Source organism: Neopelma chrysocephalum, unplaced genomic scaffold (assembly GCF_003984885.1).
Source record: "Neopelma chrysocephalum unplaced genomic scaffold, ASM398488v2 Primary Assembly neopelma1_59, whole genome shotgun sequence".
NCBI lineage: Eukaryota > Metazoa > Chordata > Aves > Passeriformes > Pipridae > Neopelma > Neopelma chrysocephalum.
In genome coordinates, this window is record NW_020897714.1 from 14,707,720 (window position 1) to 14,725,080 (window position 17,361).

The window sequence follows — 17,361 nt, forward strand, 5'->3', positions numbered from 1 at the left end:
TCAGTCAGCTGGGATGGTGACAAACAACACTGATTGCAGGTTGCTGGGTGAGCTGAAGTGAGGCATATTTCACACACAATTGTTAGGCATTTATCCCAATAGCCTGGAAAACACAGTAGCATATATACACCGTACACTGTGTTTCATTTTTGTAGAGAGGAACTAAAGAATGAATTGTCAGACAGAAATAAAAGTACAAGACTTATAAATAATTCAAATCAGGCATCTTGAGGGAAAAATGTTCCATTTATTCACCTGGGCTCATAAAACTTGTGTAGGTAGCAACTTGTGTCCAGCACCGTGGTCCTGCAACATGCCTATGACAATCACCATTAATTCAACAGCAACCCAAAAGAGCTTTATATTCACTTAGCTAAACTTTTCATACCTAAGGAAGACAAGTGGTTTTTCAGAGTGTCATGTAGACCATCAAAGTGGGATTATTATGACTCTTTCCAAGATATTTTCATGATTTCAGGTTGTTATCTTACCTCTCTATGAGCACTATGGGAGTTTTTCAGTCATGCTAAATAATCACTATTGAATGCTAGCTTGTTGTAATTTAATAAACCACCTCCAGGGCTATAAAAACAACCCTTTGATGGTGGGCCTAAGGTGAGCATGACTTTTTTATTTATTAGGACTTTGATAGGCTGAAATTAACACTAGCTCTGGATGCAGTTTTATCACAAATAATGTAGTTACTTTTGCAGGGGAGAATAAGCTATTCTGATCTAAAGCACATAAGCAAATATAAACTTATGTTCCCATAGAATCTGAAGTTCTTTAACGGTTCATTTCTACATCAGTGCAGTAAAGCTGGATAAAACCCAGTGTATACACAAGCCCCTTCTTCATGGAGTCCTGGTTATAGTTCAGATGTGTCTTTGATCCCACTTTGAAATGCAGATTCTAACACCCCTGTTGACTTGCAGGTACAGGATGATGCTACTCTTCTCCCTTTCAAGGCAGGTAATTGAAAAAAAGTGAGAAGTAATACAACTTTGTAGAGATTTGCATGAAGATTTGCTTTGCTGATAGAAAAAGGCTGTACAGTAATGGTCTTACAGAAGCGATAAACATGAGACCTAGAAAGCAACTGATGTGGAAAAAGATGCCACATATAAATGACAAAAATAATACAGTATTTCTTCCTGCTGTCTTTGCTTGACATAGGGACCTCAAGTAGATGGGTTAGAAGAGCGATCCCTGATTCGCTGGAAAATTGCCCAAAGAGCTGACAAATGTGACAGGGAGGCAGAGTCCATCTAGAAGTATCTTGGGGCAAATGAAATTTACAAGAGAAAGAATAAAACCTGAAATATCATTGTGTCACTGTGCGAATGTTTGGTGAAAGCACAGCCTGGACATCATGGGCATTTCTGACGCTGCTTGTTGAAACTTTCTTAATGTGTATTTCAGGTCTTCCTTCTTTGAAAAAGGCAAGGAACACAGGAGGAGTGACCAGGGATGATTGTAGGTATACAACAGCTTATGAGTGTAAACTAGACTTCCTAAGCTCGGAAATAGAAACAGAGTGGAAGATATGATAGAACTCTGTAGTATCATGAGTGGAAGGAGAGGTAAAGGAAAGAGGTCATTCATGATCTCTTTCAATACAAAACTTTCAGGGGTAACATGTTTCAGACAAAGAAAATTAGCTATTCCTCCGCTGATTGTATGTTTAAGCTCTGTGGTTTCTTTCCATAGAAAATTGTATATGCTAAAAATGGATGTAAATTCAGAAGCCAACTGGACAAAATTTTTGATAGAAAACGAGAAAAAAAGTAACATTTAGGGAACAGTTTCTGAAACTGTTACAAATCTTGAAAATCCTGTCATCTCTCCAACATCTGGGAGGAAAGAGGATGGGGGGAGCAATAGTGTAAAGCCTCAGAAAAATGAACACATGTAGCTTGTCAAGATGCACAGTATTAGTCTTTCTTCCAGCCAGTGCAGTTCCCAGGAAGGTCTGTAACCAGTAGCTTTTCTGTTTGCTTGCTTAAAAGTTTCCAGTTGTGCGGTGTTTTTCACATCTGATGTAGTCAGAAGTATTTTAGCATTTTCAAAGCTATACTTGAAGTGTAATCTGGTCTTAGATATGATTTCATAATCATGTGTTACCAGTGGCAAGGGACTTGATGCTGTATTAAAGAGGTGGTATTTAAATTCCTGAAAACTGATTTAGTCTAATGTGGGAATCCTAATGAAGTTGTAACATTTTTCACCAAGTTAACCATGCTTTCTGTATGTATTTGTAACCTAAGACATAGTGTGAGAAAAAAAAAGCGAACTGCCTTTAAGCTATGCTTTTGGGCATGTGTACAGAGGCCACCAGGAGAATTTTTCTTTCACACTTCTTCATTTCCACCTAGACTTCAGAGCAAGAAGAGTCCATCATGGCATCAAGCATTGCTGTGTCTCTCCTGAGTATCAGATTAAACTGGGTTTGCATGAGAAACCTTTTACATTGCTTTCTTTTCTGAGCTCCCTCTTATCAAGGCTATCTCAAATGTGCAAAATATGAAGCTGTCTGCAGAGCTTCATTGACTTTAATGAGAAATGTGACAATTTGCACAAGGTGAGGAAAGGGTGTTTAGCTTATTAAGGTGGACAAATTAGCTCACTTTCTCCTTTCCTGTGTGTAAAAGTTGAAAGGAACTAAATATGTAATTTTCCCATTTGTATATTGCTCCTCAAAGCCTCATTTTCTGCGCTCTGCTCATGCTTCCAAAGTGCTTCCTTATGACTTTACTTATCTGTGCCTTAATGACTGCAGATTTTCCAGAGCTGCTTTACTTTTTGTGTCTCTACATGACAGCTGAGATTTTCTTCCTTCTTTCTCTATTTTCCCCTGTGTAGCTCTTCTCTGAAAAGGGCCTTGAAGAAAGGGTCTACCTCAATCTGCTCCTGAGGCCTCCGCGTAGGGCTGAAACAAAATAGAAGACCCACATAGAAAAGAGTGGAGTATTTTGCCTCCAACATGAGTGCTGACACTCTAATAATGCAAAACTCAAAGGACTTCCCTAACCTGCCAGTGCTACTTTGTTATCCCAGAGAAGGTTTACACGGCAAGTCAGGACACTTGAGGCTAATTAAGCACTGTTAGCTAATGGATTGTTTATACAATTTTGTAACTCTGCGTTGTATTATTATTTCTCATTCATGTTCTTATAATCTCTATCTAGAGACAAACACATCAGAGAGCAACCTATAAATGGATGCCTGTAACCCAAAGTGGTACAAGGTGGAAGAAAACTGGGGCTGACACAAACCTGACTGTCACTACAGGAGTGCCTCCCCAGGATGAGAGGTATCTCAGTCCCAGCACAGTATAATTTGGGCACAGTGCTTTTCTGACTCCCACTTCAGGTGCAAGAGCCACCTCTATCAGTACCAGAGCCACTGTGCTGTGCTCAAACAGTGCAGGCCCACTGGATGAGCCTGGGTGCAAGTGTTGCTCATGCAGAGAGGTGAGTGGTGCACAGCTGCTGGTGAGGGCTAAGACATCACCGAAGCAGACACCCCATCAGATGCCTCAACAGGATGACTTCTGCGTAGTGCAGGATGTTGTTATTCATCTTTGTAGCATCTGATCAACCAAGAAAACAAATATTAGTCACATAAAATTTTGTTTGCAGATATACAGTAGTGTTTTGAACTTTTAATAATTTCTCCTTCTTTTTTCTACTTTATGTTTGATTTTATTGCTTCATGACTTGGAAATATTTTAAAACTCCACTTTTAATGTTCTTATGTGCAGGTTTTATCTGGAGCATTATAAATCCCTGAGTGTCTTAAGCATATTACCACTTTATAAGAGGCAAAATATGCTCAGTGTAAAAGAAACACTTATTTGAAAAAATTTATAATAAAAAGACATATCTGGGAGCAATAAAAGTCATCCATAAGCTAGACGGAGGCTGTTCCATTCTGGCAAACTTGCACAGCTGAGATGTATTGGTAGGAAGGTAGTGAAGGTGTTTGTCTTAACAGTGTTTGTCTGCAAGTTCAGAGTCATCAGAGAACAAAAGGGCAGCAAGAAGAGTGTTTCCTCATGGAGACAAAAAGCTTGTATGAGAAAAAAAAGACAGAAATACTGGTAAGGAAGAGAAATGCATGTGAAGATTTGAAAATACAGAGAAACATTTTTGCTGCATGCAGAAAAGGAAAAGAGCTGAATGATATGTGTACTACTTGAAGGCACAGATCTTGTCCAGCTTTAAAACGCTAAAGTTCTGCTTCCCACTCTTATATATTTGGTTTGCAGCCAGCCAGGTGAAACTGGATGAGTCCTGTCCAGAAACCAGTTCTCCAAACTGGACAGGCAGCTGTGGCTACTGGACAGTATTTAAGTCTTTCTCTTGCATTTGCACTGAAGCCCTGGATTGAAATGGTGCTCGGGAGCAAGTGCTCCCTGCCAGAGGGAGAGGCAGGGGAAACTCCTGATTTTTGTGGCATCTATACTACCTGTCAGAGCATGCCAGTGTGCTCACACCCAGCTACTGAGGACAAGTGCCAAGCTCACTGAAAAATGACCATGCTGCCAGGAAGGACAACCAGAGGTCATACAGCCAGGCATACAACAACAGCTGGATTTTGGTGTCAGCAGCTATAGTGTCAAGCCTAAAGACAAGAGTAAAACTCCATCAAATATAGTTAGTTGAAGACCCAGTCTGCACTGTGCTGATAAAGAACTTCTCTTTCTTTCTTGATGTTTTGTGTGGGTATTGTCACGCTTCTAAAAAGTAATTGATGTCAATTTTAACATCTACTCTTGAGAGATCTCTGTGCTGTTTTCTCACACTCTGATCCACAAACCCCAGGATTCGTCAGCAGTGTGGTTTATTTGCAGGAAGAATATGGACAGTTTACTCTAGAGTCTGCTTAGTGCCAATAGTTACCAGGTTTTCTTCTCCCATAAGATACCTGCGCTATTCCCGATATCTTTTCTACTTCTGATTCCCCCTCCCTTTGCTGTATTTTCAGCTGCCAATATCTCTCTCTGAAAGGGACTTTCGCCCACATGAAAACAAGGTAATGCTAAAGCTTGCTGCAGTACTATTGTCTTACATTTTTTCAGACTTCTAGTTTAACGAAAGAAAGATACATAGAAAAACAAGATCAGGTCTTTCTCTGGAAAAATCTGAAATTATAATTAAATAAGGACACCTGTGTCTTTGTGCTGTATCTGGTTCTCAGGAAAATAATTGAAATTAATTCTCCTAATCAAAAGAATGTCTTCCATGGAAAAAAATAACTGCAGTGCCAATGAGATTGGGGTGAAGAACTTCCAAATATATTATATATGTTTGTGACACACCTTGCGTGGTCGATTTTGGGCACTTCTAAGTTTTAAATATGTCGAAAGAATAGTCTGTAAAATTTTCAGTGATACTGGAACATTCTTCCTCATGTAGGTTGGAGGCATAATTTATCACCTTTCCTTAGAGGAAGAAACAAAAGCTTGCATATAACCAGAACCTAATTTTGGATATGATCAATCTGCAAATTTTGCAGTTCTTAGGAATAGCACTCTGGCAGCAGTATCCTTTATTTTGACGTCTGAAAAAAATATGCTGCAGAAATAGTTTAGGAAGCTGACTCACAGCTGCACAAGAGTTTCAGAATGCAAAGAAGCAATTTATGTGAACCTCAGAGAAATGTAGCAGTCAGTTTATGTTTGGAACCAGTTCCTAAAACAGATCCCTAATTTCATGACCAAATGAAAGCACAGACTTACTGAGATACAGCTAATAAGTATGTGGCGATTACAGGTTCATGTTTAGTGTTGACTAACTGGCTGACTCCATTGTAAGCTTCAGAGGGACGGTTGTTTTAAATGATGCAACAACCAGTGATGATGCTTAAAGAAAACAGTTGTAGTTAATTTTTTATACCTTAGGGATGATTGCACAATATTTTGAGCATCGTGAGGTTCTAGTGACTGCACAAGAAGTGAAGAGCTCATTTTACAGCTGGGTCTTAGCTCCTCGCTGTTTGAGGCCCCTTATAGCTAACGTGGTCAAAGGCATGATCATTGTCATCCTGTTCACTTGGATTGATACACTGCCTTTCACAAGTATAAAGTGACTGGGATTTGCTCTGTATGCTAAAGAAGATGTGATTTCAACAGTCTTTAGCAGCTCACAGTTTCGTTAACCCTAAAACCAGGAGGTAGCTGAGCAGTTGCAGCAGGAAGCTCCTCATCCACTCATGTTTCCTGCAGGAGATCAGCTCTGGTGGTGAGAAGCAAAGTCAGGTATTGAGCATGCAGCTTCAATTCTGAATGCGCGAAGTCATCTTAAAGGAGAGTAGTTTCCACAGCATTTTCTAATGTGGGTAAGCCTAGTGTTTTCACAAATTACCTATGGAAGTGGTAGCTCTCTTCCCATTGGTAGTATATTATGGATATAAATGTATTAATATTTCAGAGATTCTAAACCTCTTCCATGACCTGAAGGTTCACATACGTTGACTTCCAGTGGAACTGGAAGAGCAGAGTCATTAAGGTATTCTTGGACATTTCAGTGAGGGATCCCTTTCAGAAAACTAAACAGTCTAATCAATGATATCCAATGATTCTGAGCGACTGCAAATTACAATGTGCTCACAATATCTGTATTTCCAGTTTTTAGGGTCTGCTTTTCCGTCTGCTTCTCAATTTGCTTATTTATAACTGGTTAGGGTGCTTTGTTTGTTTTTTTTTTTAACAAAGATTGTTTGCTGATAGAAGCAGTAAGAGTCATAATTAAATTAACTGTAAAACAGTACTGTTGAATTATCATTTGGTATTCTTGCCTAAAAGAGATTGTCTGAAGGTTTCTACCAGAGTATGATGAAAGTAATTCAAATGGAGTTGGAGCAATTGCATCAATGTGAACAGGACGAAGTCAGAACCAGCAATTTTACTGTAGGATAGGATTTCTTTCTAAGACTGTACAAAAGACTCATAGGAAATTTCAACTTTGCTTTTCTCTTTGGAAAAATAAAGCCTGCTTTTAATCACAATTTCTGTTTTAAAAATGACTATGTGACAAATTGAGAATGTTTGTTGTGAAAGACAATTTCCAGAGTTGAAGGTAATGTTTCACAGGTCTGGTGAAAATGGAAATTTTTTTCAAGCTTAAGGTCATGTTATTGTTCGTAACCTTACTGCTTTCCTCAAAACAGACCTTTATTTTCTCCTTAAAATCTAGTTAACACCTGAATTGTAGCATCTTTTCCATATGATGAGACTTCCCTAATACTGGTATTGCTCAGAAGAAAAGAAACCATTATTGCCAAGTTCTAATTCATCAGTCAGAAAACTGTCATTTAATAAACTCTGTGGTAGTTGCCTCATTAATATTGCCCTCTGTGAGCTGTATGGGTTTTTTGAAGGAATGGAAGATATTTCCTTCTGCAGGCCAGTAATGCAGTAAACCATGACTGTGTATTAATTTAAATATCTATTAGTGTGGCTGGCTCTGATGTCTGCAACACAGCAGCAAAGATGTTCACATTTTTAATTTTCATAGAAAATTAATCTTTTTAAAGTTTGCTTCCCCCCCCCGTAAGGAGGCTGTTGCAGCTCCATTTTAAACCATAACAATTTTTATATTTTACTTATTCCATACTGGTCTCTCGTATCTAACAGTATTAATTCTTATTCCTGTCAGGTATAAGTTTATCTATTCATGGGGCTGAAAAGCGTGTGCAAATCTGTCAGAGGAGAACTGCAGGAAGCTACCCAGTGTCACAGCATCCGCCTGTGGATGGGCATCCTTCACTCCCACAAGTCAGAGGGTCAATAAAAATGGAAGCCTCATCTTCTGGATCTATGGTTTCAGCAGTCACTAGTGGAAAAGCAAAAACCCATCAGCCAGGTAACAGATTTGCCTTGGTACCTTTTTTAGTTCCATTTCTTGTGTAATGTGCCTTGAACTTGGGAAGCTGTTATTAATAGCATGAGATCATGCTTGCATGGACATCAAACCATTGATTGTCAGAACTATTGATTGATTTTTTTATGTTTGGTATGTTTTTGTCAGTTATAGATTATAGGGAGTAGCAGCAGTTGGGACAGCTGAAAGTGGGAAATGAAAATGTGAGTTTAATCTTAAAAATCATACAACATGTACTGGTATCCAAAATGTTAATGCAGAAAGAGCTTTCCTCTACTGCTTTTTAATACTGTTCCCTTTATATATATTTAATTTTTATAAGCCCTGAGTTAATGACAGTGTTCTAGAGGCTACAGGCATCCCCCCATGGAACTCAATAATTGACATGAACACTGGTTTTGAACAAAGGCACAATCCAGGGCGCAGATTAAAATCTTGCTGCCATAATACAAAAAAACCTCTGGATCTGAAGGAGATTTTACAACATAAGTTAACTGGTTAACAAAATGAAACTTTTTAAAAGAAAGTCAAAATCTCCTGGGAACTGTCAAATTCTAATTGACATCGTGAGTTCATTCCTTATTATGATAATTGCCAGAGCTATTTCAGAAGTATCTTTGCTTATAACAGGGGAATACATTTGTGCTGGCCATGTTCAGTCTTTCTTCACAGTGAAAATTAAACTCCAAATTTCTTTTCTGAGTAGAGAAAACTAAGGCTGCCCATGAAGTCAGTTTTGTAGCTTCTGTATTGGAGGGTCTCAATAATCTTTCAGTGTTGCTGCCCAGGAAAGCACATGATACATGCTGTATACAGCTACTTGGGTGCCAGGGGGCAGAGTCTATTTGTGTGAGACAGAGTTCTGCCTGCAAAACCATTAGTGTATTCCCCTTACCTCGAAGATCTAGTAAATGGCTTAATTTTTGTAGAAGCTGAAATTTTAGATTATTTGTTGTGGGTTGCTATACAGGTCTACTGCCATGAGTCTTATGCACCCATACTATTTAGTCACCATATCTTTGTCAACACAGATTAATTAAGAATTTACAGTGACTCATAATCATATGCTTTGTTTATTTCAGTTCTTCTGTTCACTTGTTTGTCCTGTTTTTTCAGCTTCTGTTATTTTCTTTGAAGTACAGAAATTACTACTAAAGAAATTTTGTTGTTGCTAAAGATATATAATCATGTCTGCAGCATGGTAAGAGATTGACAAAAATACCCTGCATCACAGTTTGTCACAAAAAGTATCTTGAATGTGCACAATAGCAATGTTCACTTTAAGATGCTACACATTCTACATCTATGTATCGATAAGCATGGCCTGTGCTTTACTATTAAATAATGTACAAGCAGCATATGCTGGCTTCTGCTTGAGAAAAAGATCCCTTTCTAGGTAGATCCCAGAGGTTTCTTAAAGTGGAGCTTATCAGTGACCATCATTTAAATGATGATTCTTTGAGGAATTAGCTTTCACTGTATAAGATTAGTTTTATCTCTTATATTCTGGTCTTTAGACAATAACAGCATCTATGATCTACTGAGAACATGCTTGGCGGCTTGGTTCAGGGAGGCATTCAGATTAATGAGCCTCACTGAAGTTGAGTCAATAGTACCCAGGCTGCAGATTTTTATGAGTGTTTTGTATGACAGGAGTCTTCTCTTAACTAACTTATGGTGCCACTGTTTCATCTGGAATGAAATAACCTTCTTACAATTTGTGTCTAACTTTTTAATTCTCTATAAGAGCACTGAATTTCTGTCTGTGTCCAGGTTAAATTGCAACCATTTGAGCTATATGCAAGTAGAGTCTAAGAAAGATTATGGACAGGCAGCAACAGTAATGAATAGCACTCCTAATAGAAAATTACAATTTAAACTGAAAATCATATATTCTTCACTCTAACTCAGTCACGAATTAACAGCTATAGCTTCATAATTAGTTTAATACACTAGTTGTTCAATGACAGTATGTTATCTAAGATATCATAAAGATTTTTATATTTTAGAAGGGAAATGTCCTTATGTATATTAATGACACATACCAGATCTTACACCAGTGTTTTCTAAGCTATCCTCCTGCTATTGCATGCAGTACATTCGTAGGTTTTTGTTCAGTCTAATTTTAAATAGTTCACACAAATTAGGTTTTTCCTTCTGTTTGAGTGCTGTTATCACAATCAAGTAGGTCTCACTGTTGGAGTGGTGTACATTATCTTCAGTCTGAAATTTCCTTTCTCCAGTTAACAAATACCCCAAACATGAAGGCAGTCTAGCATAATAGATTTTACAGTAAGGTATTTTGAGGACTTAAAATGACATTTCTAATTCTTATCAGTCAGAGAGGCTAGAACCATGGAAAGAAAAGATCCTTGATAAAATGATAGTTGAGTGTATTTTTTCCCTTTAATAGCATACTACTTCTGTTTTCTTCACAGCGCTTTGTTACCTTTCACCACCTTTCTTCTTTCCAGAATGACACCTTTTATTATCTATCATAAATTCTATTTAATTGACAGATGTTTCCTTTGAATGAAGTTCATAGGTAGCTACATGCTAAGGAGGAGGAACAATAGATATTGTTTAGTGTTACAGCATTCTTTTCAACTTGCTTCCCTGCCAGTTTTATTTGTAACTGGTAAGGAGGCTGAGGCTCATGGCTTCTTATATTAATTTGGATGTTAGAGTGGCTAGGGAGCTGTGAGTTGTCTGTACTCCACCTTATTTAAAAATAAATTAAATTTTAAAAGTTGTGTTGTGCAAGCTTGCAAATAACTACTGCTTGACCATAAGCAGAACCACAACTTCTGAGCTCTGATTTTAAGCAGATCAAAAAGTATCAAGTAACTGAAACAAAACACAGAGGAGAAACAAGTGGAAGACAATATCTATTAACAGTGAAGTGAAGACTCTGGATGCCTTTGCAGATCCACCCCTATGAGGGAACTTTCTTTTAGACAGAAGGAAAGCAAAAACAAGTATAGGAATCAGATGGTAAGTTTAGATGTAATGACATGAATGCATTCCTTCCAAAACCGGGGAAGGACAGTATGTTTTTGATTTTGAGAAACCTCCAATTATCGTCTTCCAGTTACGTGAGCAGCTCTGGTGTGTTGTGACTAATGAGGTACAAGGCCACTGAAGTACAGAGTTCGAAGTGCTTGTGGCAGACCTTTGGCTGCAGTGAATTGGTACAACTCTCACGAAAGTGGTTTAGAATCAATATGTCTGTGGTGAGCACAGAAGGCTCATTTTGAAAGCAATGGTAATCATCATTTAGGTTGTCTGTAAGAGCAGTAGAACAAAGTACTGAACAAACGTAGAGGAGGTTAAACTGTCGTCCCAGTCCGCTCCCTCAATGTCAGGGTTAGGCAAATCTGCAGACAGAAAAAAAAGTTTTCCTCTCTTCTGACAGCGTTGCACCTTTGCTGTGTGATAAGCAGGACTTCAGTTTCTGAGTTTCTGTTGGCTCTTTCCACTGTTAATCTATTCCATAAGAGAACAATGTTACCTTACTTCTTTCTCTTTGTGACAAATTCCTTTATTTTCAGATTCTGCAGAACTTGTCAAACCTAATTTCCCTAGGAGTCACTAAATTTGCTGGCTGTGGAAAAAATGTCTTATTTAATAAGTCTAAGCAGCAGTAAAGTGAATTTTTTCATTGTGTGAAACTCTGGAATCTTCTTAGTTATTCTGTACTTGTAACGTTTCCTAACAGTTGTTACCTGTTTTGTAATAACAGGGATTCAGAGGTTCCCCAGCAAGATTTTCTTTCTCTCTGTTTCTGGTAAAACCCTATGGCATTTCAAAGATTATATGAAAGTTTATATATATTAATTTAGATAGTAATTTATATCACTTGTACAACTTAGTTCTGTAGGCAATCTTAACAACCAACAGTAAGGGTTGTCTTTGAAATTATTTATTTCTAAAATTTACTTACCATGTAAAGATTCTTCACTCCAGGAAACACATAACAATATTCTAGAAATTTCTGGTTTCAAGAGTTACTGTTCAAAAAAGATCCCCTTCAAAGGCAAAGAACTGTACATTTTGGAATGGACATTACTTGCTACATGAAATGACATAGGTATATCCATGAGATGCTTGAAAGAATTTTATATGCCTGAAAGGATTCCTTTCTGACATTATGGTGAAGGTCTCCTGGGCTCATTGGAATTACGTAAGAAACTTTTTTGCACTCTGTTGCCTTCTGTGACAAGTAGTCTCTGATAGATTACAAATTTTAAAGGAAGGTATGTTTTACTTGCCATGTTTTTCTTTATTTTGGGTCCTCTTTTTTTAATTAGTTATCAAACTGTAACATTTTTATTGATGACTGTAGTTACTGAGCTTGCAAATAGGAAAGAGGAGCTAATGGTGTTGGCCAACAGAACAATTGACTTGGGAGTAAGTTAAAATGCATGGTTCCTTAAACTGTGGCAACCAAAACTAAAGGAAAAAAGGAAATGTGTGCTTAATGAGCTTAGTCACAAGTTAATGGACTTTGAATTATCAAGAAAGCTAGAACTGAATCCTTCAACAATGATAATTTACTGTGCAAAACATATCCTTTTCTCATCACAAAGTGTGCATATGTTTGTCAGCATTCACAATTGGTTGTAAATGGTCTTTAGAAGATATGTGTTAGTTAGATGTTACTTGTTGGTTAAATCCCATTTTCTTTTCTTCGATGACTGCCAGGACACGTGGCATCCATCTCTCTCAGATTAAAAGAATAAAATCCCACCACTAATTCTGCCAGAAAGCTCTGTCATGCAAGTATTTCTTGGCAGCAAATTCATGCATGGTGTGGGAATGGCTGATATAAATTCACCTGGAAATTTGAATTCTCACTGACAGTAATGCTGTTATCTTGTCCAACATTATTAGCAGAACAATCTATTTCAATAAGCTTTCTGCATAGAACTTTCTCTCATGTGGAATGAAGCATAGAAAAAGCAAGCAGATTTCAAAAATTTAGTATTTCTCTCACTAAGCCAATTTTCATATATATGTATATAAAAAACCATGTTTACAAGAAACATCCCTATGCAGAAGGGACATTAATGTCAAAGAAACCAGCCTGCATATTTAAATTTTCTCTTTCTCTACAGTCTGCATTCAAAACAATGCAAATTCAATGCACCAAACAAAATTTCTCCAGTGTTGGTACTTCAAGCGTGATCTGGAAATACCTCCCTGCTGAACACAGAGACAGTTCATTCTCCTGACTACTGGTGCTTTAAAGCCTCTGCAAAGCTCCTAATGAGAAGAAGTTTGTCTCAATTACAATGAGGACCTTTTGTCACTGGGCTGAGTGACAGGTCACCACATGGTCATTAGGTAGTACTTTGAAATTAGGAGCTGAACTAGCAAGCAGATGATGCAGAGCTTGAAATCTTCTATCATTTTGCTTAGTCATTCAGCCTATTTAATCCACCCCTTTACTTTTCTAGGACAAAACTCACTTCTTTGAAAATTCCTGATCCTAAGGTATAAAGCCTCCTAGAATGTTCATTCTAGCAGCTGGGAGAAGGGTTTTGCAACAGCATGCTAACAACCAAAAAAAAAAAGGTAGCATAAAAAGCACTGTTTTTCAATGCTATCTGTCTTGTTTAATTTAAATATATTTGATGTAGGTAGAAATCACTTCCCTCTGTATCAATTTGTGCTGCATGTGACACCTACAGGTACTGAGCCTACCTGGGAGGGACCTGAGCATGTCCTCAATCAGGGGCTTCAAAAATATTAATAATTTTATGTGGTGGCTTTGACAGTGCTCTGCTTCTCTGGGGACTACATGTTTTTAAACTCTAGTCTTTTGAAAGACTTATTTCTTTTCCTTCCTGCTTTGATCAGTCTCCTGTTTGCTGTTATAAAACAATCTTTCATTCACTCTTGCAATCGATTATGTATGGTTACTTTAAATTCAGTATAATTCACCCTCAGATTTCAACGCTCCTGGATGTTGTTAGTTTACAATATGTAGTCACCTCGCAAAGGGTGCAAAATGCTGCTCTCTGTGGATGTTCTTGATCTTTCCACCATCAGAGAATTTCTTTCAAGGGGAAAAAATAGGAACCAACTTAGCAGTAAACACACTGATCCCAGGGCCAAGTTATAATGTTCTAAGACCAGTGTACCGTAGCTGTCTTAAAATAACTAAGAAGACTCTTGACCACTCTATGATGAAAATAGAACATATATAAAATTATGCAATGTTTCTGAGAAAGTTTCATTTAAAAAATAGCTTATAATTCAAGAAACAATGAGAGAGACTTTGAATAATCAGCTATTATAATGTAATGCTTGACTGAAAAATGTGTTTTTTTCTTGGCTCTATATTTCTTGCTTAAAGGGAGTTAGTATTATGTAAGACTCTATTTCTAATGTTAAGTATGTTTCATGTATTCCAAAGAAAGATTCTTGCAGGAAGACTGTCAAAAGATGGAACAAACTAGCTTCTACTTTGGCAGAGATGCTTTTAAAATCAGAAAAGGGATTTGACTGTACTGGGGCTGCATAGTGTTATTAATTTCCACAAAAGATTTGCATCAGTCCGAGACATTTCAAGACCTCCTTCCTAACACCAAGCCTGCTGGTTCATTCTGATATCTCAGAATTAAGCCAGACCTTTCTTTATAATTAAAAAACCCCAAACGAACAAAAACCAAATGAAACCAAAACCCAACAAAACAAAAAAAAAAAAACCAAAAAAAACCCACAAACAAAAAATCAAAACCAATGGAACAACTAAAAGCAACAAACAATAAAAAACAAAAACAAAACCAAGACCAAAAACAAACCCAAAAAAATATGAGGGGGGCTTAACTCCTTGGGCGAGTAGATATGATACAGGTAACTGCTTCCAGGGTTCGAAGAACCCACTAGAAATTCCAACCATTGCAAAGTACTGTTGTGCCAAGAAAAGCCCAAAAGCCCAAAAGAGTTGCATAATACTCAACATCACATCTTACACCACGCATAAGGACAGCAGTAAATCAAAAAGGTGGTATCATTTTTGATCAGTTCTTTTTCTCTGAGGAGACCTCTCTTTGAGTCATGCAGCAGGCTAACTGTCCCTATGCCATGAGTGGGTGAATGTCTCAGAAAAGCAGATGTGTTCTCTGCATGCTGGATAACTCCACAGAGGCACAATGTTGCTGGTTATATCCTTTGGGAATGCAGTTTTGTACCACGTTGTGCTTCAGAGGCCCAATGGAGCACAAAGCATATGCCTTTTTGAGGTCTTCTTTGCTACTGATTACAGTCAAGGTACTTAAAATAGAAAAAGGAAGATTTTACTACAGTTTGGTACTTTATTTAGACCTTGTTTTAGGAATGCACCTAACGCACAAAAGGAATCAAGCATCTCTTAAACCAATGGCATAAAAAGGTAGCTTGCACCTTGATAAGACTGAAAGATTATTAAGGGTCATCAAAACTACACATACTTTCAAGGCTTTTTGTGCTGCCAGAATGCCTGAAAATTATGACCCTTGCTATTCAGATGGTCTCCTCCTGCCTGTGAAGGAGACTCTTCTTAAGTCCAGTTGCTGAAAACAATCTCTTTTGGGTAGGCATCCTGTGTGAACAGTCCAAGACTAGTCCACGCATTTTAATGACAAAATGCTCTATTTCTTCTCAGTGGGTTTTGGTTATTATAGTAGGTTGCGGGGCTGTATAAGAAAGGCCAACTGCACCAACATTAGGGGCAGGATTCTTGCTGCTTGTGGGGTTCTCTCAAAGACAAATTTAAAATTCGACAAAGAATATTTTTACACAATCATATATAAATATTGCCTCCATTCTTCAGTTCCAGTTTGTAACTGACTTGAGAACTGGCAAGTTTTTTGCAATAAACTGTTTATTCAGCAAATATTTTCTTCTCCTGCCTTTTATGAATTGCCTGCTAACAGCTCATGATATTGTTAAAGGTAGATGGTAACTAAGGGATTTATCATTCACAAGTAGTTAGGTTTTTCAAATGCGGACAAGTGTTTGAACACATGTGATAGATCTTTGATAGCTATGTTTTTGTATGTTCACTCACAGGAGAGTAGAAGCATATGTGCCCTAATCCAAGTCTGTTTATTGACACAATGAAGATCATGGTAGAAGAAAGCATTCCTGCAATTCCTTACTTAAAAGATATGTTTTTGGTAGACAAATTTCTTTTTCCCTTGTGTTGATGAAGGAAAGTTTGTGATTAGCCATGTGTTATACCACAAATGATTGGTAGAAGAGTATGCCTACGATTTTGAGTGAAATCAGACTGGATGCTGTTGTTGATCTGATACTTTTGCAAAGAGGCCAGATATTAAGGCTACTGTGAATCAGACAAGCATAGAACACTGTAATTTCTATGGATTACTGAAACCTCCCTATACTGCAAGAGAATCAAATACAAGAGAGGAAATTTTAATGCAGCAAAGTTGTCTTGACTTCATAGTCCGAACATCAGTCAAGTTTAGGCTGGTCATTTTCTGATCACTTCCTAGACGGTATTTTTCATTAACTAAAAAGTGGCTTTGAAATTGTCTATGTGCATTCTTCAACAGTTTAATTTTATTAGCAGGCTTGTGGATAGATAGTCCATCAGATATCAGCACTTTGGAACCTCAATAGCTGACTGACTGCCACTTCTTTCACCATGGCCCAATTAGTTCAGATCTGCTGGATATGCTGAAGTGATCCTGCTACCTTCATCTGTCCTGAGGAGCAGTGATTTGAGTGTAACAAGGATGAAGGGTTTGGGGGAAGAAAGGGCATTTTATATTTGTCAGTATTGTTGTTAATTTGCTCTAACTAGGGTTGAAATGCAGAAGAAAGGCTGCTGGATTTGAGGATACAAGTATGTAATGGTATATGTTAAAAGTGGTAGCTGAATATTTAAGAAGAAACAGAATGATATCACTTGCAAAGGTGCTTAACTGAATTTCTGTCCATTGATTAGTTTTCTACATCTTTCCTATTGTTTTTATGTATTTTTCAGCAGCTGGAGTATTTTTCCTTGGTCCTTAGAATTCTCTTCTGGGGCAAATCCTAACCTCTCATCTCTGAGGCCATCAGCAGATTCCCCTAGGCTGTTATTGTATGAATAATCAGTTGTCTCACTTAAGAAATTCTCTTTGTTCTGCATCATTAAATGCTGACTCCTGCTGCTGCTATGACAGATGGCTTTTCAGGAATCTACGAGGGGAGTTGTCTCTTATGTTAGCAGCGGGTCTTTGCTGTGAAACAAAAAAATACACTGAAGAAAGCATGAGACAATTTGAATTTATAATACTTAAACAACAGAAAAATAAAAAAGGAAAAGTGGTCTAAGTGTACCCATTTTGAGATCTGTATTTCCAAAAAGTGAAGAAGGGCCTTTAAAAGAGGTTTGAGTAATTTTGTGCCCAGGAATATAATTCATAGCTCTTGTCAAGGCAGTGGTGAGATAGTTATTTGGCAAGGAGAAGGGGAAGAT

The 17,361-nt window shown here is 37.6% G+C and overlaps 1 protein-coding gene across 6 annotated transcripts in view; it reads left to right on the top strand.

The window, feature by feature from the left end:
- Nucleotides 1-17,361, top strand: part of ANO4 (anoctamin 4) — a 181,572-nt gene that overhangs the window by 54,034 nt on the left and 110,177 nt on the right. For all 6 annotated transcript variants that reach the window (XM_027679993.1, XM_027679994.1, XM_027679992.1 and 3 more), the window contains exon 2: nucleotides 7,662-7,868. In XM_027679993.1, coding sequence (XP_027535794.1) covers nucleotides 7,799-7,868 — 70 coding nt within the window. In that variant the 5' untranslated portion in view covers nucleotides 7,662-7,798. The remainder of the gene's footprint in view (nucleotides 1-7,661; nucleotides 7,869-17,361) is intronic.